The sequence below is a fragment of the Mastomys coucha genome, unplaced genomic scaffold (genome assembly GCF_008632895.1).
Source record: "Mastomys coucha isolate ucsf_1 unplaced genomic scaffold, UCSF_Mcou_1 pScaffold23, whole genome shotgun sequence".
Classification (NCBI taxonomy): domain Eukaryota; kingdom Metazoa; phylum Chordata; class Mammalia; order Rodentia; family Muridae; genus Mastomys; species Mastomys coucha.
In genome coordinates, this window is record NW_022196906.1 from 113,245,326 (window position 1) to 113,269,812 (window position 24,487).

The 24,487-nt window shown below is 48.1% G+C and overlaps 1 protein-coding gene across 1 annotated transcript in view; it reads left to right on the plus strand.

Annotated features, from left to right (window-relative positions):
* Positions 1 to 16,713, plus strand: part of Xylb (xylulokinase) — a 38,880-nt gene extending 22,167 nt beyond the window's left edge. The window contains exons 10-19 of the mRNA XM_031344813.1: positions 109 to 190; positions 2,062 to 2,102; positions 2,754 to 2,869; positions 3,827 to 3,942; positions 4,568 to 4,641; positions 6,839 to 6,935; positions 9,375 to 9,433; positions 12,047 to 12,134; positions 13,542 to 13,636; positions 14,862 to 16,713. Coding sequence (XP_031200673.1) covers positions 109 to 190; positions 2,062 to 2,102; positions 2,754 to 2,869; positions 3,827 to 3,942; positions 4,568 to 4,641; positions 6,839 to 6,935; positions 9,375 to 9,433; positions 12,047 to 12,134; positions 13,542 to 13,636; positions 14,862 to 14,939 — 846 coding nt within the window. The 3' untranslated portion in view covers positions 14,940 to 16,713. The remainder of the gene's footprint in view (positions 1 to 108; positions 191 to 2,061; positions 2,103 to 2,753; positions 2,870 to 3,826; positions 3,943 to 4,567; positions 4,642 to 6,838; positions 6,936 to 9,374; positions 9,434 to 12,046; positions 12,135 to 13,541; positions 13,637 to 14,861) is intronic.
* The last annotated feature ends 7,774 nt before the right edge of the window (positions 16,714 to 24,487 follow it).

Here is a 24,487-nt window from a genome sequence, read left to right on the forward strand (position 1 = left end):
AGGCCGTGGAGGTGCGCGTGGCTGTGCTGGGCAGGCCGTGGAGGTGCGCGTGGCTGTGCTGGGCAGGCTGTGGCTACCTCAGCACAGCACAGTGCTCTTTCTCCCTAGGGAGCCATTTCTTCCTACTACGTCCAGCGCTATGGATTCCCTCCAGGATGCAAAGTGGTAGCCTTCACTGGGGACAACCCAGGTAAGTGCCTTACTGGGCGTTGCTCTGCCAGCGGACCAGCTGGTGGCTGTACTTCCTCCTATTCCATATACATATGCACATACACACATATATATTATATATATTGTATATGCACGCACATATATACATATGCACATAAACATACATATACACACATATGTTATAATATAATATATATGTACACACATATACATATATATACATATACACACACATATATACATATACACATATATACTCAATTTTTTTTGAGAAGGGGGTCTCTGAAGGCCTAGATCTTACTATGTAGCCTAGGCTGACCTCATATGCTTATCAGTCCCTTTGCCCCAGCCTCTCAGGTACAAGAATATGGATGTGAGTCACGAAACCTGATACTTAACTGGACTTTAAAAGAATTCCATGCCATCCTCTTGGTCCTCTCCCTCCCTCTCTCCCTCTCTCCCTCTCTCCTTCTCTCTGCATGTGAGTGTGTGTGCATCTGTTCATGTGTGTGGGTGTGCACATGTGTGTGGGTGTCTGTACACACGTGTGAGTGCGTGTGCACATGTGTATGGCTACATGTGTAGACGGGGGACAGCCCATGCTCTTTGCCATTCCTCGTGTGCTGCTACCTTCTGTTTTTACGCAGGCTTTCTCACTAACCTGGAATGTCCAGGTAGACTATGCCGGCTGGTGGTAGAGCCTCAGAAGTGTATTCCGTCTTTGCCTCCCCGATGCTGGGGTTACACGCGGCGGATGCCACCACGCCCCGCCCACTGACCAGCTTCTTGTGAAGTTTTCTGTGCTATTCTCTTTTCCCTCTGAATTCGGGCTCTTTTTCTCAACTCCGGCCAGGCCCCACCACCCTCAAAGGCTCAGGCATGGGCTCGGGCTTGGACTGTCTTGGTGACGGTCAGTGGGCATAAAGAAGGCAGATGTCTCCCCACCCTCACCTCCATTCTATGCTAGCCACAGCCTCACCGCCTCAGCGCCTCAGCCTGTTGTTTAGGATGCTGTTCTGAGGCCATTTGGTCTGTAAACAGTTTGCTTCTTGTGGCACCCTCCTCCACCTTGCCTCTTCTTCAGGGACTTCTCCTTGAGGCCTCTGGTTTCTGTGAAAGACCAGATGGGCCACACTGAGGAGTATGCTCACAGGGAAGCCTGCTTCTCCTAGCAAGCCTTCAAAGGACAGTTAACATTGGAGGGGTTCTCCTTCTCGCTCACGCGTTAGCTTCCATCCTTCTGGTCAGCTAGCTGTACGGGTGTCAGGGCTTCAGCCGTCCTGACCTCCTGTGATGGAGCCCTGCATTGTCTTCTGTGCTTGGGCACGTGCAGAGCCTTGAGGCACCCCCTCCCCCCCACTGCCGAGGATAGATGTCTGTTCCTGTTCCCATTTCTCCTCCACTCGGTTCATCCAGTCAGCATTCAGGGTGCACCGGGTATGTGCCAGGTCCTCGTTAGGGCTGGGGGCATGTCGGCAAAGAGGGCAGAGAAGATTGCTGCAGGGAACTCTGCAAGAGGCAGTCGCCATAACTGCATCCCTTCCTTTGTCCTGGGCAAGCAAAACCCGGTGTGCTCCTGTCTCACCTCCGTCTTCCTTGTCACGTACGTCCTTGATGCCTTCGACTGGTCTCCTTGTTTGTCTGGGCTTGGAGTATCTGGCTGTGGTCGGGAGTTTGTATCCCTGAGGGAGAATTCTCAGTCCAAATCAGGACCTTGGCTAGAGCAGTCGACCCTTGACCCCTGTCACCTTTTAGCTCCTTAAACTCAGCTTGCTCAACTGTGGGTTAAGGCAGAAGGCGGTATCCGTCTGCTGTCCAGGTGGTCACTACAGTTTGCTCTGTGGATCCCACGTGACTCCCGCTAACCAGAGGTTCCCCTTGCATTCCCAGCATCACTGGCCGGCATGAGGCTGGAGGAAGGAGATATTGCGGTAAGGTGGCTTTTCACACCTACAGACCTTCTGTCCTGGGGACGGGGCGCTGAGTCTTCAGCTGTGTGCTGGCTACTGTCAGAGGGTCTGCTGCCTCCAAAGAGGATGGAGGCCCGCTGCTGCCTCCAAAGAGGATGGAGGCCCGCTGCTGCCTCCAAAGAGGATGGAGGCCCGCTGCTGCCTCCAAAGAGGATGGAGGCCCAATGGCTTTCCTTAGGTCATTGTCTTTTGCTGATGTCAAGCATGACCCCTGTCTGCTCGACAGTGACTGTCTGCTGGGCATAGTGGCTGAGGGTTGGAGGAGGGACGGGGTGCCGGGAGCTCCCAGGTACGTGGGGAGATTTCTCCTATGGCATTTCCACATCTACCAGCAAAGCTGTCTGGGAAACCATTGCTTGGATGATTCAGCATTAAGCTCTAGAAAGTCCATGATGGTGCCCACGAGAGCCTGAGTCTGGGTAGCTGACCTTTAACTCAACTGCTATGAGGAGAGTCAAGGAAAGAAAAAAAAAAAAAGAGTTGACAGTTGTCACCTGCAGTATGAGGATGAAGTGACTGGAGGAAGGCAGGGTGGAGTGCGGAGTGCATCACTGGCAGAGGGCACTTGTAGGCAAGCCCCAGGTCCCTCACCCTCTGCTCCACTCCCCTCAGGTCAGCCTGGGTACAAGCGACACACTATTTCTCTGGCTCCAAAAGCCCATGCCTGCCTTGGAAGGCCACATCTTCTGCAACCCAGTGGATGCACAGCACTACATGGCGCTTCTATGGTAATCCTGGGATTTCTGGGGTGGAGAAAGAAGGGGGCACATACACCGGGTGGTGGTGGTGCACGCCTTTAATCCCAGCACTTGGGAGGCAGAGGCAGATGGATTTCTGAGTTCGAGGCCAACCTGGTCTACAGAGTAAGTACCAACCAGGACAGCCAAGGCTATACAGAGAAACCCTGTCTTGGAAAAACCAAAAAAAAAAAAAAAAAGTGCACATAGGTCAGGCACAACCAGATACCCCCAAGCTATTCCTACCAAATTGCCTCATGGGTAGCCCAGGCCGCAGGGACAGATGAGTTCTCGCTTGACAGCAGAACCATCTGGGGAAGAACCCAGGACCTAGGCCCCAACTCTGCCTCCCATGCTGTCCTGGGTGGCACTGGTTTGTAAGTAAGGCATGTAATGTACTTCATGGTGCCCTGACATACATGTTTAACTTGACCCTCAGCAAACGGTCTGGGGACAGCTTGCTTCCGAGAGTTCTTACCGGAGCTGTGTGCTCCATGCCCTGGTCACAGGCTGGCCTTTGGTACCTGTTGGAAGCGACCTGGCTTAGAAGGCTTTTGAGCTCTAAGCACTGGAGAATATTCAGGTCTGGTTGGGCTAGTACCCAGCGCTATTGAAGAGCTGAAATAAGGTATAGAGAGCCCTATGTGGGCCCTGCTGGGGCAGTGTCCAGAATAAACAGATCCCAAGGTAAGTGTGAGTCCAGCACCTGCCAAGAAATGTCCATGAAACCACAGGTGACACACGAGACTTGGGATGCCTGTTGTGCCCCACCCATGGGTTGTGGTCTAGCCTGACCTGAAGACATCTACCTGGGATTCTTTCTGCAACCCTGGGTCCAGTCTGGGAGTAAATCCTTGCCTAGCATGTGAGGCACCTGGATTCCACATATATACTCAAAAACCTCAAAAACCTGGAAGCCCAGGACTCATACTGAGTGTCTTTCTGCAGCTTTAAAAATGGCTCCCTCATGAGAGAGAAGATCCGAGATGAGTCTGCCTCCTGTTCCTGGAACAAGTTCTCTAAGGCGCTGCAGTCCACAGAGATGGGCAACAATGGAAACCTGGGTAGGCTGGGCCCGTGGACAGGGGCAGCAAGGCTTGGAGCACCATGAGATGGAGGCATGGAGAAGCTGAGGGGGGCGCTTTCAGTCTCCATATGTATTCTCACAAGCTGGTGTGGGTCCCCAGGTTCTGAGGGTGCACTCACGTGTCTACCTTTGGCTGCTGCTTCATAAACCTCCAGTGAAAGGTCACACTCGAGTTATATCTTCTTCCCCTTCAAAATCCCCAGAGACAGCATCAAAGATGGCGGCCCCAGGCTCTACTGTGGCCCGCTTCTTCTCAGGATTCAGGTTTCTACCCCAGACAGAAGGCAGCACAAGGCTATGTCCTGAGGGAAGAAGGGACATGTCTCTCTAAGCATAGCTCACCTGTGCTCAGGGTTAGTGAGGCAGTTGTTCATCAGCTGCCAAGTGGGAGTAAGAAAGAGCCTCAGAACAGTCCAGGCCTTCCCAGTCCCCTCTGCCCTGAGGGAGAGAAAGGTCCGAGGATATCCCAGGCTCCTCTAGGGGATAGGAGGAGGCTGAGGCACACATGACCTAACTTTGCTTCGTCCATTTTGAAGTCTTTTGAGAAACCGTTCTTTTGCTCCGGGGTGCTGACAGCTAATCCCTTTCTGGTTTTGCCTCAGGTTTTTATTTCGATGTAATGGAGATCACCCCTGAAATTACCGGGCGTCATAGGTTTAATGAGGAAAACACTGAGGTACTTGTGTCTTTTTCACATGTACACATGTGGTGCGTGTGTATGTGTACATGTGTGTTGCTGGCGAGCGTGCTTGTGGCAGCCCGGAACTGACACTGGGAGCCCTTCTGGGCTCTTCTTCCACTGTACTCACTGAGACAGGTTCTCTCAGTCAAAGCCAGAGCTTGCTCAGGGGACCCTCCACCCCACCTCAGGAGGCTCCAAACTCAGGTCTTCTCTCTCTCGCTCCACCAAAAGCACTCTAACTGCCAGCTGTCTCCCCAGCCCCAGACACACACACTGCTGACGTTAGAACTGTGTTCGCTGACTCTGGCATTGTGCCCCGTCTCCCAGCCGGCCCTCAGCCTGCCGCTCTTAGGGGATGTCATCTGCTCGGGTGCATTCTAGAGATGAGTCTCAGGAGGGGCTTAGACAGTCCTGTCCCTCCCCTAAGGAAGAATGCAGGCCACCAGAGCTCTCTGTGAGTTGCTGTCAGTTCCCCGACTGCTGCTACAGGACGTTTCCTTGGTAACCACATCTTCCACAGCACAGCAGCTCTTGGGTCCTGAGGGCAGGAATTTCTTCCCTGTGGGAAAGGCCTGACAGAGAGACAGTGACATTTGCCGAGGACCACTGGGTTCCAGGCATCATGCTTGTGATTTCAGTTTCAACTCTGTGATGTGGGCACCACTAGCCCTTTTTACAGATGGGGAAGTGGAGACCTAGCCTTCATGGCCTGCCCAAAGGCACAAGGCCATAGGTGGTGGAGGAAGCTCAAACCCAGACCTTCTTGGCTGGAAGCTGTGTTTCTCTCATTTCCGTGTGACCCCTCCCAGGAGAGTCTCTGTTGGAAATTGATTTTCTGGTAGTCGCTGTGAGTTGACACCGTGTTCTGGGAGCGGGAGCTAGAGGGTGTTTGTTATCGCAGTGGATGTTGGGGGGAACTTTTGTCGGGGAGTATGTGGGGGCTAGCTCTCTAGTCACTGTAAACAGCAGATGAATGTGGGTTAGATGGTGCAAATTAAGCCTTACTCATTTAGTGAGATGCTCTGGATACAATGTAGAAAGCTTGCTGGGCGCGGTGCCACTGTAATCCCAGCATTCAGAGGCTGAGTCCGGAAGATCTCTGCATGTTCCAGGAGAGCCAGGGCTATGTAGAGAACCCAGCATTCAGAGGCTGAGTCCGGAAGATCTCTGCATGTTCCAGGACCTCAGTCTCAAGCAAACAAACAAGACTGTAGGAAATTCATCCTGTTCCTAAGGTTGGAGTTGAGTTCAGTCAATGTTTGTAGAGAGAAGTTACATGTGCCTGCTCTCAAGTACAGGAGTCCTGAGGTCATCAAGGAGAAAGCAGGGTTCTTCATCCGTCCACTCGGCACACATGTGTGGAGGCACGCGGATCACACGTGTGCCTGCTGACCTCAGAGGCCCAAAGAGGACATTGAGTCCCCTGCAACTGGAATTCTAGGTGTTTGTGAGCTGCCATGTGGGAGCTGGGAACCGAACCCAGGTCCTCTGCAAGAGCAGTCAGACAGAGTATTAGGTTTACTTCTTGATCTGAGGGGCTGGAGAAGCAGGTCCCGGCCTGGGGGTGGCTCCCATCAGAGCCATCTCCATGTTCCACGGTGGTCATTGTGGATACTCAGGATAAGTTCATGGTTGTCACTTAGTCACTTATCCAACATCAACTCTGTACTCTCTCTCTCTCTTTTTTTTTTTTTTTTTGGTTTTTCGAGACAGGGTTTCTCTGTATAGCCCTGGCTGTCCTGGAACTCACTCTGTAGACCAGGCTAGCCTCGAACTCAGAAATCCACCTGTCTCTGCTTCCCAAGTGCTGGGACTAAAGACGTACACCACCACCGCCCGGCTAACTCTGTTCTCTTTAAGACCTGTCAGTTTGGCCAGGGTGACCTTAAAACCAAGTGCCACCATTGCAGCCCTGGGTTAGGAAGAAGGCCGAGGTGGGAAGATTCACATGATACAAGGTCAGAGGGGAACTCGAACCCTTGGCTTCCCAAAACAGCCAGCCCTGCGATGTTGCTGACTCCTCAGAGTGCCACACAGGCAAGGTGTGGGCTGTGCGTGTGAGAGCTGTGTCTATGGAGAATTCGCAGCAGGCGACATTTGTGGTTAAAGTAAGATCACTTGTGTACTCGCACGCAAACACAAGGACACTCAGAGTCCCTCACACCATACTGTGCCTATTTTCTGGAGACAGGTCTCGGCATTCCCTGGGGATGTGGAGATCCGAGCGCTCATCGAAGGCCAGTTCATGGCCAAGAGGATTCATGCAGAAGGCCTAGGCTACCGAGTCAGTAAGTGAGGGACCAGCTGGACGTGTTCTGGAGACGTGGGGGTTGAGGGGTGGGGGCTCAGAGAGTGTCTATTTGGGCCTTACATTAGAGGGTGCTGGGGGAAGATGGTGGCCGGATGGTTCTGGGTGGGGTGAGAAAGCAATTGAGGTGCCTTAGAGCAGGTATAGATGCAGAGGCAGGATGGCCTGCTTCTCAGCTCTGTCACTGGGAAACCGATCAATAGGTCATGGACTGTAGACATTAGAAGAGGTTCTTCCTGTGCCCACAGCTGTGTGCTAGCTGCAGATAAACATCCTGAACTTTTACTTATTTAGTTAGTTTTTTGAGACAGGGTTTCTCTATGTAGCCCTGGATGTCCTAGAACCCATTCTGTAGACCAGGCTAGCCTTTGGAGAATCGATGCCTGCCCCTGCCTCTTCCTCTCATGCTGGAGTTAAAAGCAAGCCAATCACTTAACAGAGTGTATTTTTTTTAAATCCAGAAGGTCTCCAGAGCCCCCAGAAGTTTCTAAGAAATGAGATTGTGTGAGCAGGCAGAGAGGTTGGTTCTGAATACCTAGCAGGGGCCTTTGGACCATCAGCAATGGACATTTAGGAATGGAGGGGCCATCCCAGAAGCCTAGAGTGCAGAAGGCACGGGAGGCTCATATTCAAAAAGCAATTCCTTTAGACCATAAAGACACTAACCTTCTCAGTTAAAAAGCAAGAATCGGGCTGGAGAGATGGCTCAGTGGTTAAGAGCACTGACTGCTCTTCCAGAGGTCCTGAGTTCAATTCCCAGCAATCACATGGTGGCTCTCAACCATCTGTAATGAGATCCGATGCCCTCTTCTGGTGTGTCTGAAGACAGCTACAGAGTACAGTGTACTCATATATATAAAATAAATCTTTAAAAAGCAACAATCAATCCTGCTTTGCAAACCCTGCTAGGTTCCTCTCAAACAAGACCCCCAGGTTTTAGGAGGGGTTTCTTTTTTATTTTTAAATATGTTTATAATTTGTGTATGGGGACAGGCACACACCCAGTCACTATGGGCGTGGAGGCAGTCCGCTCTTTCTTCCATGTGAGCTTTGGGGCTTGAATACTTGCCGCCAAGTGTCTCTCAGCAGATTTATTTATTTTTTTATTTTCCATTTTTAAAAAATTCATTTAACTATGTATGAATACTTTAACTGCATAGATGTCTATGTACTACTTGTGTGCCTGGTGCCTACAGAGGCCAAAAGAAGGCATTGAAGCTGCTGGAACTGGAGTTACAGACAGTTGTGTGCTGCCATGCAGGTGCTGGGAATTGAACCCAGGGTCCTCTGGAAGAGCAGTCAGTGCTCTTAATCACTGAGCCCTTTCTTTAGCCCCTGTTTTCTTGTTTTTTTTTTTTCTCCACAATTTGGCAATGGGACCCAGGACCTCATGCCTGCTAGGCAAGTACTCTACTGCTGAGCCTTATCTCTCTCAAGCAGACTCTCTTAAATGCACATGCCTACAAACACAAAGCTACACACATGGAGGTGCGCGCCTGTACTTCTCTACTGTTGGGTGGATCGGCCAGCTCAGGGTTTGTTCTTGGTCAGTCATCAGCACATTTAGTTTTAATGCTGCCTAAGAATCAAAAGGGCATTTCAAGAATAGATACCCATGCACAAATACATAAATAAACAAATGTAAAAAAGAATGTTGTTGGTCTGGATTGGGCATGCAGCATATACTTGTGAACTCAGATCAGAGAGTTCTAGGTCATCCTCTACAACAAAGACAGTGGGGCTAGCCTGGACTAGATGAAATCCTATCTCAATCCCTGTCGACGGGTGATGGAGGAGACACGGCTCGGTGGCTAAAATGCCTGCTACAGTTAGAGAAGAGTTCAGTTCCCACCACTCAAGTGTAATCCCACATCTGGGGACCCAGCTTCCTCTTCTGGTCTCCCATATGTATATTCACATCCACAGACATGTACACATAGAATGAAATAAATTCTTTTAAAGAGTGAGATGATAATAATAACAACAGCAACAACATCAGTAATAATAAGCCCACCAAAGCTTTTTATAAGATTTAGGTGTGGGGCACTTTACCAACAGAAGAAAACGTCTATTATTAGTTTGTTGGGAGATTTTTTTTTTTTCCTTTTTTGGGGATGGGGTGGGGTGGAGCAAAGTAGATGGTGGTGGAACTGGGAGCCTTGTGTTTGCTCTGCCAACTGAACTACATCCCACAACCCCACATTCTTTGATTTTTTTTTTTAAGTTGGTAAGACAATAAAGGCAGAGGGACTGGAGATCCCCAGGCAAATTCCATATGAGGAGCCTTGCACAGGCAGCCAAGCTTTGGGTCTCTCAGCCATAGAGCCAGCACAAGCCATCCATGGCTGAAGGGCAGCCCTGTGTTCCTTGAGAGGATTGCTACAAGCATTTCAGTTCCATCTCATCTTTTGTCTTACAGTGCCCAAGACAAAGATTCTGGCCACCGGAGGAGCGTCTCACAATAAAGACATCTTGCAGGTCCGTGTGGTGGTGGCGGCCCTGTACCGTGACCTCTTCTTTGTCTTGTATCTAGGAGCTGGATGTCTTTCTTAATCGCTCTCCCCCTTATTTGGGGGAATAAACTCTCACTGACCCTGGAGCTCACAGATTTGACTAAAATGGCTGGCCAGCGGGCTCCAGGGATCGACTAGAATGGCTGGCCAGCGAGCTCCAGGGATTGACTAGAATGGCTGGCCAGCGAACTCCAGGGATTGACTATAGTGGCTGGTCAGTGAGCTCCAGGGATTCAATTCCCCAGGGCTGGGTTTCCTGGCATGTGCTGCACATTCAGCTGCTTCTTCTCCTTCTTCTTCTCCTTCTTCTTCTCCTTCTTCTTCTCCTTCTTCTTCTCCTTCTTCTCCTTCTTCTCCTTCTTCTCCTTCTTCTCCTTCTTCTCCTTCTTCTCCTTCTTCTCCTTCTTCTCCTTCTTCTCCTTCTTCTTCTTCTTCTTCTCCTTCTTCTTCTTCTTCTTCTTAAGACTTATTTATTATTGTATCTAAGTACACTATAGCTGTCTTTAGACACACCAAGAAGAGGGCATAAGATTTTATTATGGATGGTTGTGAGCCACCATGTGGTTGCTGGGATTTGAACTCAGGACCTTCGGAAGAGCAGTCAGTGCTCTTAACTGCTGAGCCATCTCAACAGCCCAAAATCATATCCATATAATATTTCTGTGGTTTGTTGTTGTTGTTGTTGTTTTCTAGACAGGGTTTCTCTGTGTAACCCTGGCTGTCCTGGAACTCACTCTGTGGACCAGGCTGGCCTCGAACTTAGAAATCTACCTGCCTCTGCCTCCCAAGTGCTAGGGTCAAAGGTGTGTCCCACCACTGCCTGGCCACATTCAGCTTCTTTACATGGGTTCTAGGGGTTTAAAGTCAGGACCTTGTGCATACCCAGCAAGCGCTTGACTGGACGAGCCACCTTCTCCACTGCCCATCCATTTGTCTTGTGACACTTGAGATTCTGGTTTTGATTTTCAGCACTGAAAATAAATAAGTAAATAAACTTAAGTCAGAGTTTCTATCACTATGATAAAACATGAGGAGCAAAAGCATCTTAGGGAGAAAAGGGTTCATTTCACCTTACAGGTTATAAGTCCATCACTGAGGGGTGTCAGGGTGGGAACAAATTCAGGAACAGACAGGAACTGAGACAGCCCATGGACGAGTACTACTTAGTGGCTTGCTCCTTATGGCTTGCTTAGCCTGCTTTCTTATAGAACCTAGGACTACTTGCCCAGGCATGGCCTCACCCACATCAGTCAGTAATTAAGAAAATGCCCCCACAGGCTTGTGGACAGGCTGAGCTCATGAAGGCAATTTCTCAACCATGTTTCCATCTTATCAGATTCTAACTTGTGTGGAGTTGACAAAAAAAACCAACAAATCAACCAGGATATAAGTAGTTAAAAAGCCGGGGCATTGCCGGGTGGTGGTGGTGCACACCTTTAATCCCAGCACTTGGGAGGCAGAGGCAGGAGGGGGCATAGACATGAGAACCTGAGTCCAGGTTCCTACCGACAGAAAATGTCTGCCTTGGTTGTGTGAACCTGTAATCCCAGCAGTGGGACGTGGAGACAGGAGGTGCAAGTGTCGCGGCTCTGAGTGGGAGGTGTCCTGGCAGTGGGGCCAAGGAATACAAAACAAGTCATACCACACAACAAAGTCAGACAACAGGACAGAGAGAAAGACAAGAGGGTGGCTGCCTCTGCTGGGGAGAGAAGCAGCAAAGACTGAGCAGGCAGGTAGGCTTCCATAGAGTTCCCTCTGTGTGTGTGTGTCAGAGGGTGGAGCTTTCAAAGGTGGTTGGGATTTGTCCATTTTTTTGTCTGATTTTGGGGCAAGTTCAATGATTAGTGGAATTTTTTTTCACATTAGCTCAAGAGGCCAGGCTGCTCTCCCTCCTCAAGGGGCTGGGCAGCTGCTCTCACCCCTCAAGGGGCTTACAGGGGGTCCCTGAGAGTACTGGCCAGCCACACTAGCAAATTCGTAAGCCGAAGGCCAAATTATAGACTCTTTCGAGAACAACGAGGTGAAGCGATTGAAGAAGACACCTGGCATTGACCTCTGACCTCATGTGTACCTGTACACATGAGGAGTCCTCCTTCCCTACACACATGTGCACAAACACACAAAAAATGTACAGGGGCCTGGATGTGGTGCTCAAGAGGCAGCAGCATAGGGATCTGTGAGTTCTAGGCCAGCCTGATCTAAATAGTTCGACACCAGCCAGGGCTACACAGTACGATCCTGTAGAAAAGAAAAGGCCCAGTCCATGGCTTGCTGCTTAAAGTCTCTGTGCTCGGGAGGCTGAAGCAAGAACATGATGTGCTTGCGGTTGGCTTGGTTACATAGAAAATCTCAGTCTGGCTTGAGCTGTGTGGTAGGATCTTGTCTTTTAAAAGGTCTAGAGTCAGCCTGGAGACTAGCCCTTCTCTGGCATCTTCCTGTCTCATCACCGGCTCTGCATGTTTAAGGCATGGGTGGAAGGCATCAGAAGACGTGAGGAGAGAGTAGAGTCTCGAAGGAGAGTCCCTAAGTGATCTCTCTGAACAAGGACTCACACATTCCACTTCTGTGTCCCTCCCAGGTGCTTGCAGACGTTTTTGGGGCCCCCGTGTATGTCATAGACACCACCAGCTCAGCCTGCGTTGGCTCTGCATACCGCGCTTTTCACGGTAGGTCAATGAACGGGGCAGGGCTGTCTCACAAGTGTTTAAGCACCACTGGGCTGAGAGGCATGGGAAGAGGAGACGATGAAGTCGCTGTTGAAGGACACCACAGTCTCACGACTCGTTAAAGTGGGAAAGGGAGGCAGGATTCAAACTAGATGAGGATGAGGATTGTCCAGGATTCAAACTCTAGAGACCAAAAAAGCCACAGGGCATCTTAAGGGCAGCCTATTTGTAGGTCTGTACAGCCAGGGGAGATGAAGGCGGTGGATGGAGACAGTGGTAAAGGCCTCCTAGCCAAGAAGTCCAGAACCACGGACAGCTCCCCAGAGGCCCTGACTGCTGGCTGTCTCCCTGAAACCTCAGACATTACTGGAAGATAGAGTTTGTTGAGGCTAGCCTCCCCAGTTAAGCTGCTTCACCCTGTCACCTGTCACTAGGGAACTCCTGGCTGTCAACTGCATCAGGGCCTCTGCCCTTTTGCCTAGGGGTTCATTCTCTCCCTGTGAACTCACTCCTCAGCACACCTACTTAAACTTGATATTCCTTTCAACACTGAGAAAGAAGGGTGGAGCGCTGTCCTCTTAATGACAAACGTTTACCCTCATCCCCATCTCTCTCCTCCCACGCCTGCCACTTCAGATCATTGGGGAATTTACTTCCAAATTTTTACTTCTTACCCCAATGCTGGGAACTGAACCTGGGGCATTGTGCTTGTCTATGCTTGGCTGACTGTATCACAAGCCTCTTTCTCTCTCCCTCTCTCTCTTTAATATACTTTAAAAAAAAAGATGGGGGGGGAAGATTTATTTATTTATTATATGTAAGTACACTGTAGCTGTCTTCAGACACCCCAGAAGAGGGCATCAGATCTTATAGATGGTTGTGAGCCACCATGTGGTTGCTGGGATTTGAACTCAGGACCTTCAAAAGAACAGTCCATGCTCTTAACTACTGAGTCATCTCTCTAGCCCTTTTATTAATTATACTTTTATAATTTTATAATTATACCCTTTTATTATTTATACTTTTGATTTGAGATGAGGTCTCACCGAGTTGTCCAGGTTGACGTGTAACTCACTCTGGATTCCAGGTGAGTCTTGAACTTGATTCTCCAATGTGTATGACAGTAACAACAACAAAAAAATCACCCCATTTTAAGTATTTTTTTTTACAAGCAATTTTGCTATCAGTGACTTTAAGTAACTCCTCTGAGCTGGGCAACTCCAGTTTAAAGACTTGGGTTTTCTTGTGTGGTGCTGGGTAGAAGCCTGAGTCTTGTGCAGGCTCAGGGGGTGCCTGCCGCAGAGCTGCCCTGCCTGGCTTTGGTGTTTTGTCACCATAGCAGTATCTGACACACTCACTTAACATCCTCATGTGACATGCACGGATGTGATGACCTTTCCCCTCCAGGCCTTGCAGGAGGGACAGGTGTGGCCTTCTCAGAGGTTGTGAAATCGGCACCACAGCCCAGCCTGGCTGCCACCCCCAACCCGGGAGCTTCCCAGGTGAGAAACCACTGGATTTTCTCTTAGCACTTGCCTCTCAATCTGTCTTTGGCCTTTTTTCTTTTCTTTAAAAGGTAAGTTTTCCTCTCTCATTTATTTACATTTCAAATGTTGTCCCCTTTCCCGGTTTCCCTTCCAGAAACCTCCTATCCCATCCTCCCTCCCCCTGCTTCTATGAGGGTGTTCACCCACCCGCCCACTCCCACCTCCCTGCCCTCACATTCCCCTACACTGGGACATTAAGCCTTCCCAGGACCTAGGGCCTCTCCTCTCATTGATGCCAGACAAGGCCATATATGCAATATACGCTGCTGGAGCCATGTGTACTCCTTGGTTGGTGGTTTAGTCCCTGGGAGCTCTCTGGGGTCTGGTTGGTTGATGTTGTTCTTCCTATGGGGTTGTAATCCCCTTCAGCTCCTTCAGTCCTTTCTCTAGCTCCTCCTTGGGGACCTGTGCACAATCCAATGGTTGGCTGCAAGCATCTACTTCTGTATTTGTCGGGCTCTGGCAGAGCCTCTCACTTTTTAACCAATGTACCATCTCTCCAATGCTTCAATTTTTCAAATATAAAAATAGAAACAAAATTATTTCTTTTTTTTTCTTTTTTCTTTTTGTCCATTTGTTTTTTTCAAGACAGGGTTTCTCTGTGTAACCCTGGCTGTCCTGGAACTCACTCTATAGACTAGGCTGGCCTCTGCCTCCCGAGTTCTGGGATTAAAGGCGTGTGCCACCAACACCCATCAAACAAAATTAATTTTAGCAGTCGATTTCATTTAATCTAATCTATTCAAAGTATCATCACTTTAACACATACTGCTTAGAGAAAATAGTGATGTCATAATTCTTGCTGGTTTTGCACAAGGTTTGTGAAACTTGGAATATGTTGTATAACTATATATATTCATTTGTTCATTTAAATTTTTATGTATTTTATGGGTATGAGTGTTTTGTCTACATATATGTTTATACACAATGTGTGTGCATGGTGCCTGAGGAGGCCAGACAAAGGTGTTGGATACCCTGGAACTGGAGTTACAGACCGTAGTGAGTCAGCATGTGGGTACTGGAACTCAAACCTGGATCCTGTGAAAGGGTAGCCAGTGTTCTAAACCACTGTGCCATCTCTCCAGCCCCAGAATTTGCATTTTTAAACTTTGAAGCTGCAAGCAGCTGTAAGAGTCACTTCCCCTTCCCACTATATATATTGCTCTTTCTGCCCGTCCAGGTCTATGCGGCCCTTCTCCCTCGATATGCTGAACTGGAACAGAGAGTCCTGTCCAAGGCCCAGAGGCCTCGGAAATGAATTCTTCAGGGCCAAACACCCTATGCCTCATCCTTGTGCTTGCTCTGAACAGCTCGGCTGAGTGCTCCTGTCCTGCCCTGGGCCAACTTGAAGCCATGACGCCTTGGAGACACGTGGGCTGCGTGTCCTGGGATGGAAAGGCAATTTCTCCTTTTCTGTCTTTCATTCAGGAAAACACTGTAGGGTATGGGCACCAAAGACAATCAAAGGGACCAAACAACAGACTAGGGAGCGAGCCTTTTCCCTGACTCTGACCACTCCCCCTTCCTCACCTTCAGCCACCGCCCCCACCCTGGAACCGCCCCCTCCATCTTTTCCTGCAAACCAGACTAAGCTGCTTCTCTCCTGCCTGTGACCCTCCCGTTTCTGTAGGTGCCCTCCCAGGATGCTCTCCTGTCTGCCTGTCTCCTCCTTCATCTTCCTCCCTATATGCACCTCGTGTAACTTCCCACTCAAGACAACCTTCTTGGGCCTGGTGAATATCCTTCCTTCCCCTCCCCGAGCTCCACCCAGAGACTGCCTGACTGGGCTTCTCCTAGGCTAAACACCCGGTTCTTCAGTTCACATGATGATACAGTTGTGTGTTTCGAGAAGTTTCTAAATTCTGGCTTTCTTTTTCTTTTGGGTCTCCTCTGGGCTGCCCTCAAACTTTCTTTGGAGCCAAAGGTGACCTTATGATTTTCCCGCCACCATCTCCCAAGTGTGTGCCACCACACCTGGTTTATGCAATACCAGGAAGGGATCAGACCCATGGCCTCATGCATTCTAGGCAGACATTCTACCTGCTGAGCCACACGCCCAGCCTGGGTTTCCTTTTTACTTGGCATACTTTGTGACTCTCACTGCCACGTATCCTACTATGTTTGAACTGTGTCCTCCCTCTCCACCCGTTTTACTTTCCCTGGTGATCTCACTCCTGGATCATCCCCATAGAGTTTTCCTCTGCCACAAGGCTGGGCTGAACTCAGGACTTGTTTTAAACCAGACCACTGGATCTGACACAGTGGCAAGATGTTGCAGACAGGTGTGAGACCTGTCTGGATCAGAGCAGTGACTGCTGGGAAATCAAAAGGACTGAGTACAGGTGGAAAGAGAGTTGTGTCCAGACATCAGGTCTCTTGGAAGGCTCGACGTGTGAGGGGGAAGGAAGCAATGAGCAGCCATCTTGTCCACAGCAAGCCCACAGAGCAGAAGGAAACAGCTGCTGTGGTGTTGTTTGTAACAGAGGTTTTACACTGCCGACCGACTGCAGAGGCATCTGGGACCACAGAGCACTGCCGACCGACTGCAGAGGCATCTGGGACCACACAGCACTGCCGACCGACTGCAGAGGCATCTGGGACCACACAACACTGCCGACCGACTGCAGAGGCATCTGGGACCACACAGCACTGCCGACCGACTGCAGAGGCATCTGGGACCACAGAGCAGTTAATCAGGATGACATTCCAACAGGCCTTACAATGAGTTAGACGACTGTGGTTAAAAAAGGCCACCATAGGTGACAAATTATAATGAACAAATCCAAATGGAAACACAGCAAGCCTATGCAAAGACACTGGACCAAAGAATAGACCGCAGGATGGACCTCAGGATGGACCTCAGGATAGACCGAACAGATCCGGAGACTTTCACAACACATTAAAGAGGAGGGAGACCTGGCAGGAAATTCAGGGAGGCGCCAGAAAAGAAGGGAGGAGAATAAAGACAAGATTCCTGTTGATATTTAGAACTTCCCAAAATAAACAAAAATTTGAAAACACCTAAAATCCACCTCTCCCCGGTTCCCCTTTCTCGGTGCAGGGGTTTGAGCCCGAGACTTTGAAGATGCTGGGCAAGCCCTCTCTTAGATGTACCACCAGCTTCACAAATGTGTTTTGAAAGAGTCTACCTTGTCATTTAGATGTATTCTAGAAGGGTTTTGAGATTTGTATATCACTGGCCCAACATCAAAAGGCTTAGACCGTAAGACAAACGGTGGTGAGATGGGGGTGGGGGGTGGGGGGTGGAGGTTACCTGAGTTCTGTCCCTAGCATCCACACAGCACCTCACAACTCTCTGTCCCAAAGGGATCTGGTGGCCTCTTTGTACTCCACGTGATACACACACAAGCAGGTAAACAGCCATACATATATAAAAGTATTGTTAAAATAAATACATTGTGTAATAAATCACATTTTGTGTGGTGAAGGTACAAGTGAGGTTGTCAAGACCCAAAGATGCCATTCTCTTACAAAACAAAGTTCAGGCTGGTGTCAGATTCTCCCTGGGAAGGAAGCAACTGGACAAGGAACAAACTTTCGCATGCTGCATCCTGCCAAGTGTTCAGTGTATTCCATGTTCTAACACAGCTTTGGTTTTCTTATTTATTTTTAAACATTTATTATGTACACTGCAGCTGTCTTCAGAAACACCAGAAAAGGGTATCAGGTCCATTATAGATGGTTGTAAGCCACCAATCTGGTTGCTGGGAATCGAACCCAGGGCCTCTGGAAGAGCAGTCAGTGCTCTTAACCACTGAGCCATCTCTCCATCCCCCAACACAGCTTGTTTAAGTTAGCATGATTGGTCTTGAGTGGGCTCCGGAGTGGTTAGTGATGGGCAGGTGCAGGGCTGGAGCCTTTTAAACCTCAACTGCTTTTATTATCACTCCTGACTTTATGAGGATGAAAGCCACTCAGCTGTCCCGTTCTTATCCACATTCCCCAGGATCCCTGGGAAAGTCTGGCATCATAGACCCAGGCATCCTTAATGAGGCTTTGAAGCATCTTGGTAAGGACAAGGCCACAGGCCCCACCAGACTCAACAAGACTAGGAAAGGTCTCTGAATATGCAGGCAGGCGCCCTAGAGCATCGTCGAAGAACAAAGAAAAATATAAGGACTAGTGAGTTAAGTGGGTAAAGGGGCTTGCTGCCAAGATTTAAGATCTGAGTTCGAGCTCCAGCGTCGACATGGTAGAAGGACAGAGCCCACCCAAGCAAGTTGTCCTTTGACCTTCACACTTGTGCTGTGGCGATGTGCTACCCTCACCCCCGATGTAAACAAAGGACCAAAGTGTGCTCAGGTCTGGGCTTAGCTAAGTTATCTAGTGTTTTAGTCATGCCTTAGCTGGATTGCTCACTGATTCTTGGTGTGCTCCTAAAGACAAGCTGTCACTGTACCGGGAGACAAGGAAGAATGTCAAATGGCACTGCTTGGACAAAATTATCAGCTAGCATAGGACAAAGGGGGAGGTCCTCATTGCTTTCTCTTGCTGTGAGGAACACCATGATCGAAAGGCAATGTAAGCCGGGCGGTGGTGGCGCACACCTTTAATCCCAGCACTTGGGAGGCAGAGGCAGGTGGATTTCTGAGTTCGAGGCCAGCCTGGTCTACAGAGTGACTTCCAGGACAGCCAGGGCTATCCAGAGAAACCCTGTCTCGAAAAAGCCAAAAAACAAAAACAAACAAACAAAAAAAAACGAAAAGCAATGTAGTGGAAGAAAGGGTTAATTTCATCTTCCCTTTCTAGGTCACCGTCATCCCTGAGGGAAGTCAGGGCAGGAACTGAGCAGGCACCATGGAGGCATGTTATGTACTGCCTCCATCACAGACATGCTCAGCTACGTTTCTTATACAGCCCACGCACACAGGCCTAGGAATGGTGCCACCCACAGTAGGCCTGTCCCTCCCACATCAACCATCAATCAAGACATGACAACCGGCCAATCTGATCTGGTCAGTCCCTCAGTTGAGAGTCCCTCAGATGACTCTAGACTGTGTCAGAATGGTAGCTGAAGCCAACTAGGACAGGAGAGGAGAAATGGGAAGCTCATTGTTGCACATGCAGTTTTGAGGAGCTGATAATATTTAAAATTGCAAAGCAAATACTTGAGGCTAAAGTAATAAAAAAGAACTGAGTATTAAAACTATCAAGTACTATGAAAGGCATTAGTGTTAAAAAAAAAACCTATAACCAGTATAATGAAAAGGTTTGTTTGTTTGTTTGTTTTTTCTTCGAGACAGGGTTTCTCTGTATAGTCCTGGCTGTCCTGGAACTCACTCTGTAGACCAGGCTGGCCTCGAACTCAGAAATCCGCCTGCCTCTGCCTCCCAAGTGCTGGGATTAAAGGCGTGTGCCACCACCGCCTAGCGAAAATTTTTTAAAAAGCAAGAAAAGTGCAAATCTCAGTTCTATAGAGATGATCCAGCAGGCGAAGGTTTGCGGCCTGAGTCCGACCCCTGGGGTTCCACGTGATAGGAGAGAACTGACTTCACAAGTGGTCCTCTGATTGCCATACAGGTGCCCTGGTACATGCATACCCTCGTGTATACACAATAAATAAACCTAAACAAGTACAAATTGTCCTCAAAGAAAAGGCAACATATCATATAGCCAGTAATCCACGGTAACTAAAGCTTCGTGCACACAGTAAGCAGAAGTCCTAGCATGAGTCCAGTCAGTAAATGTGAGAGCCTTTAATCCTCCTACTCAAAGAAAAAGAATTTCCAAACAGTGGACAGACCAATGCATTCCTGTGTGTAGAGGAGACGTGCAGAGAATTCGGTTCAGAAAGGCTAAAGGGTGGGGATGGGATGTCAGCAACAGTCTATACACAAAGCTCAGAGACAGCAGAAACTGCAACACCCATCTCACCGTGCAGAATCAAAGTAAGAGACATAAAGAGGGACCGTAGTGTTAAGGGCTTCACTTCACAATCATGATGTGCCCACCACGAGGGCTACAGGCTCAGCTGTTTGTTTTGTCAGCTTGAAATAACATTCTGGAATCCTCTGCTTGGGCCAGAATCCTGTGCTGTCTTTTTTCCCATTGGCTGTGTCCTATCAAAGCATGTGACACTTGTGCAACAGCAGCAGGGAAAACAGACCGCTGGAAAGAACAGAGTTTAACACACCACTGTCCTCTTTTTTTTTTTTTTTAAAGTTTTTTCAAGACAGGGTTTCTCTGTATAGCCCTAGCTGTCCTGGAACTCACTCTGTAGACCAAGCTGACCTCGAACTCAAAAATCCACCTGTCTCTGCCTCCCAGGTGCTGGGATTAAAGTGCGCCACCACTGCCTTTTTTTTTTTTTTAAAGATTTATTATTATAAATGAGTACACAGAAGAGGGTATCAGATTTCATTATGGGTGGTTGTGAGCCACCATGTGATTGCTGGGACTTGAACTCACTACCTTCGGAAGAGCAGTCAGTGCTCTTACTCACTGAGCCATCTCACCAGCCCCGCCACCATTGTCCTCTCTAAGGTTAAAGGGGACAAAGCTACATGCAGGTGGTTTCTACAAAGTATACCTAAATGTACACTGAATGTTCTACTCTCTCTCTCTCTCTCTGTGTGTGTGTGTGTGTGTGTGTGTGTGTGTGCATGTGCAGATGGCTGGATAGGTGTGTGACTGTGTGCATGTGTGTATGTGTGCATGTGTGTATGTGAGTGCATGTGGAGGTTGGAGCTCAGGACTACCTTGGATGAATTTCTCAGGTGCCTTCTACTTTTTTGTTGGAGGCAGGGACTGGCCACTCAGCTTCCAGGAATTCATCAGTCTCCACATCCCATCTGGCCATCATTGGAATTTCATGCATTTGCCACCAAGCCTGGCTTTTAATGCAGGTCCTGAGACTCGAACTCAGGGCTTTTGCTGTAAGGAAACACGTTACCAACTAAATCATCCACCTACTCCCACCCTGCACAAATATCCCATATTGGAATAGAAGTCTGTCTGCTCTTGTACATAAAAACTTCTCATTCACAGTGGGCAAGATGGCAGAACAGGTAATGGTACATGTTCCGAAACCTGGCAACCAGAGTGTGACTCCATAGTTGTCTTCTGACTACCACAGGAGCATGATGTTTATAAGCACACAGAGACACAGCTATATAAACATTTTAAAATGTCCATTAGTTACACCAGAATGAAAACATGAAACATCCACTATACCTGGCTAGAAGAAAACATATTTATTTATTTATTTATTTGTTTGTTTGTTTGTTTTGGTTTTTCAAGACAGGGTTTCTCTGTGTAGCCTTGGCTGTCCTGGAACTCACTCTGTAGACCAGGCTGGCCTTGAACTCAGAAATCCACCTGCCTCTGCCTCCTAAGTGCTGTGAATAGAGGTGTGTGCCACCACTGCCCGTCGAAGAAAACCTTTTTAAAGTCCAATTTGGAAAAAAAATTAAACTTCTAGCAAAAGATGGATATTTAAAAAAAATATCAAGGGCTGGCAAGATGGCTCAGTGGGTAAGAGAATGCTTGACTGCTCTACCAAAGGTCCTGAGTTCAATTCCCAGCAACCACATGGTGGCTTACAACCACCGGTAATGAGATCTGACGCCTTCTTCTGGTGCGTCTGAAGACAGCTACAGTGTACTTGATTATAATAATAAATCTTTGGGCCAGAGTGAGCAGGGTTGACTGGAGCAAGCAGAGGTCCTAAAAATTCAATTCCTAACAACCACATGAAGGCTCACAACCATCTGTACAGCTACAGTGTACTCACATACATAAAATAAATAACTAAATCTTTTAAAAAATCAAGTCTCAGGCATGTTGGCACATGCTTTCTACCCCAGCTCTTAGGAGGCAGAGGCAGGTAGGTTTCCATGAGTTCCAGGTCAGCCTGGTGTATATCATAAGTTCCAGGCCAGCCCAGGCTACACAGTGAGATTGTGTCTCAAATGAAACTGAACAGAAACAGGACAACAACAACTTCAGACTTGAAGAGGCGCTCTGCAGCTGGCTGGTTAAGGAAAAAAAAAAAAACCCAAAAACAAAAAACAAAAAAACCAAAAAAACACTTGTTACTCTTCAGAGGTAGATTTCTCATGCTCACATGGCAGCCAACAATGATCTGAAGCTCCAGTTCTAGAGGATTTGTCATCCTCTTCTGGCTTCTACATGAGCTACAAATACATCTTTAAATAAATAAATAAATAAATAAATAAAATCCATACCTCCTCCGGATGTGATTAACAATGAAATCTATGGCATATAGTTAAAGCAATAAATGAAAATATCTCCTAGAATATGGATCGCTGATAGCAATGAAAGAGTAAAATGAAATTAGTTGGAGTGGTGGATTTTTTTTTTAATCCCAGCACTGGGGAAGCAGAGGCAGGCAAATCTCCATGTGTTCTAGGCTAGCCTGTTCTACACAGTAAAGCCCAGGTCAGTCAGTGTTACATGGTGAGACCCTATCTCAAAAACGTGTTTCATTTATTTTGTGTGTGAGTATGGATGCACACGTGCCATGTACCGTGTTGTACAGCAGAGGAAAGGCAACATGCAGGAGGTGGTAAGCGGCTGGCTTTTACCGTGCCCATGTAGGTACTGGCTTCTGCAGCAGACCACACACGTCCATAGACACATGGTTTTTAAAAAGCTTCACTGTGAAAGCCATGAATCTAGATGTTTGGTTCTTCTCTCTTTTTAGAGATTTGTTATTTTTATGTTTTGTGAATGCGTGTTTTGCTTGGATGTGTCTGCGCACATGTTGCAGTGCCTGCTGAAGCCAGAAGAGGACATTGGGTCCCTGGAACTGGAGTTAGAGACCTTGTGAGCTGCTCTATGGGTGCTGGGAACCAGAGCCTGGTTCCCTGGAGAGCACCTTGCTGCTACCTCTCTGGTTCCAGCCTGTTTGCAGTGGGACTGAGGAAGGGCCATCCCCGTGTCACCAGCTCTTGGACTGAGGAAGGGCCGTCCCCGTGTCTCCAGCTCTTGGACTGAGGAAGGGCCGTCCCCGTGTCTCCAGCTCTTGGACTGAGGAAGGGCCGTCCCCGTGTCACCAGCTCTTGGACTGAGGAAGGGCCGTCCCCATGTCTCCAGCTCTTAGGATCCCTTTATGGTTTTCATGGTGTATTTCTAAACTGTCTAGGACTCTCTTGTCTCACACAGCGTTTTCTTTCTTGTGTTTCTATGTCCTTTTGTACCGAAGCTGGCTCATGAAACATGTATTGCTTTGTCCCCCCCCCTCCCATCCCCGCCCTCATTTGCTTGTATTTTGGAGAAAATCGTTCTCCCTTTGTCTTATTCGAAATGTACAAAGATTTCCTACATTTTTTTCATGTAGTTGTTTAATATTTTGATGTGGATATTTTCAAAGATTCAAACACCATGAAGCCAACATCCTCACCACTACCTCTTCAGAATCTGATAAAAACGTTAAGAGCCACACGTAATTCATCATGGTTTTGTCCCTGGCTCTGCAATGGAAGCATATGTAAAAAACCACATTTCTGTGTTAGCCTATGTCCCTGAGTTATTACAATGCCTGGAGTTTGCCTGGTGACCCTAATGGACATGTACTGAGAGTAAGAAATAAATTTTGTGGTTTTAAACCATTAAGGTTTGGGGATTTTCCATTAGTACAGCGTAACCTAACCATTCTCTCTCATTACAGAGGAGTGCTACCTTCCTCCTCCCAATCCGATTCATTTAGCTGACCTCAAGGTTGCCACCATTAAATTAACAGAGGGGGCAGAAAGAAGACCTGTAGGGTCAAGGAAGGAATAAATAGAGCCAAGAAATGAAGCCCTCTGAGATCAATGCCTAAGAAATAACGGATTCTGGGGAATTGGAGCTGGGGTAAAGCACATAGATAGTGTGCATGCTAGGCATGTGCAAGACCCTGATTTGAGCCCCAGGAATACAAAAATAATAGATATTGGGAGAACAGTATTACTGAAAAAATCCACAAGCTCTCCTTCCATAGTATCATATAGAGAGAATGATCATTCTGGACTGTGGGCTCCAGTGACTCCCTCGAATGTATTTAGAGCATGCATGTGACTGTGCCGCTCAGAGGCTGAGGGAACATGGGCCACATCTTTTTAGTTTTCTCCAAGTAAAATTATAAAAGTTATGGTAATTTTGGTAGTTTACATTGGGATTGAGGTGTAGCCCAGCAGGATTCAACCCCCAGAACTGGTTGCACTTCTGCGGTTTCTGGCATGACAGAAACACTAGCAAGCAACCCTTTTACCTTCTCCACAATTTCATGAAAAGATTAATTCTTACCACAGGCTTGTCAACAGGTTTTTCTTCCCTTATTGAGACTACGTAAAGGCGACATGCCTTCTCTTTGGCATATCTGAATTCCCAGCAGCATTACTTTCCACATCAGGGCCATTATTGGCTGAAACTCAGATTCTTTGAGCACAGCACCATGATTCAACGACCACTGATCTGATACCCAAGATGGCCATTAAGATACCAATGGGGGGGGGGGGCTGGCAAGATGGCTCAGCGGGTAAGAGAACTGACTGCTCTTCCTAAGGTCCTGAGTTCAATTCCCAGCAACCACATGGTGGCTCACAACCACCTGTAATGAGATCTGACGCCCTCTTCTGGTGCATCTGAAGACAGCTACAGTGTACTTATGTATAATAATAAATAAGCAAGCAGAGACCAATTTGTCTTAGTCAGGGTTTCTATTCCTGCACAACATAATGACCAAGAAGCAAGTAGGGGAGGAAAGGGTTTATTGAGCTTATACTTCCACATTGCTGTTGATCATCAGAGGAAGTCAGGACTGGAACTCAAGCAGGTCAGGAA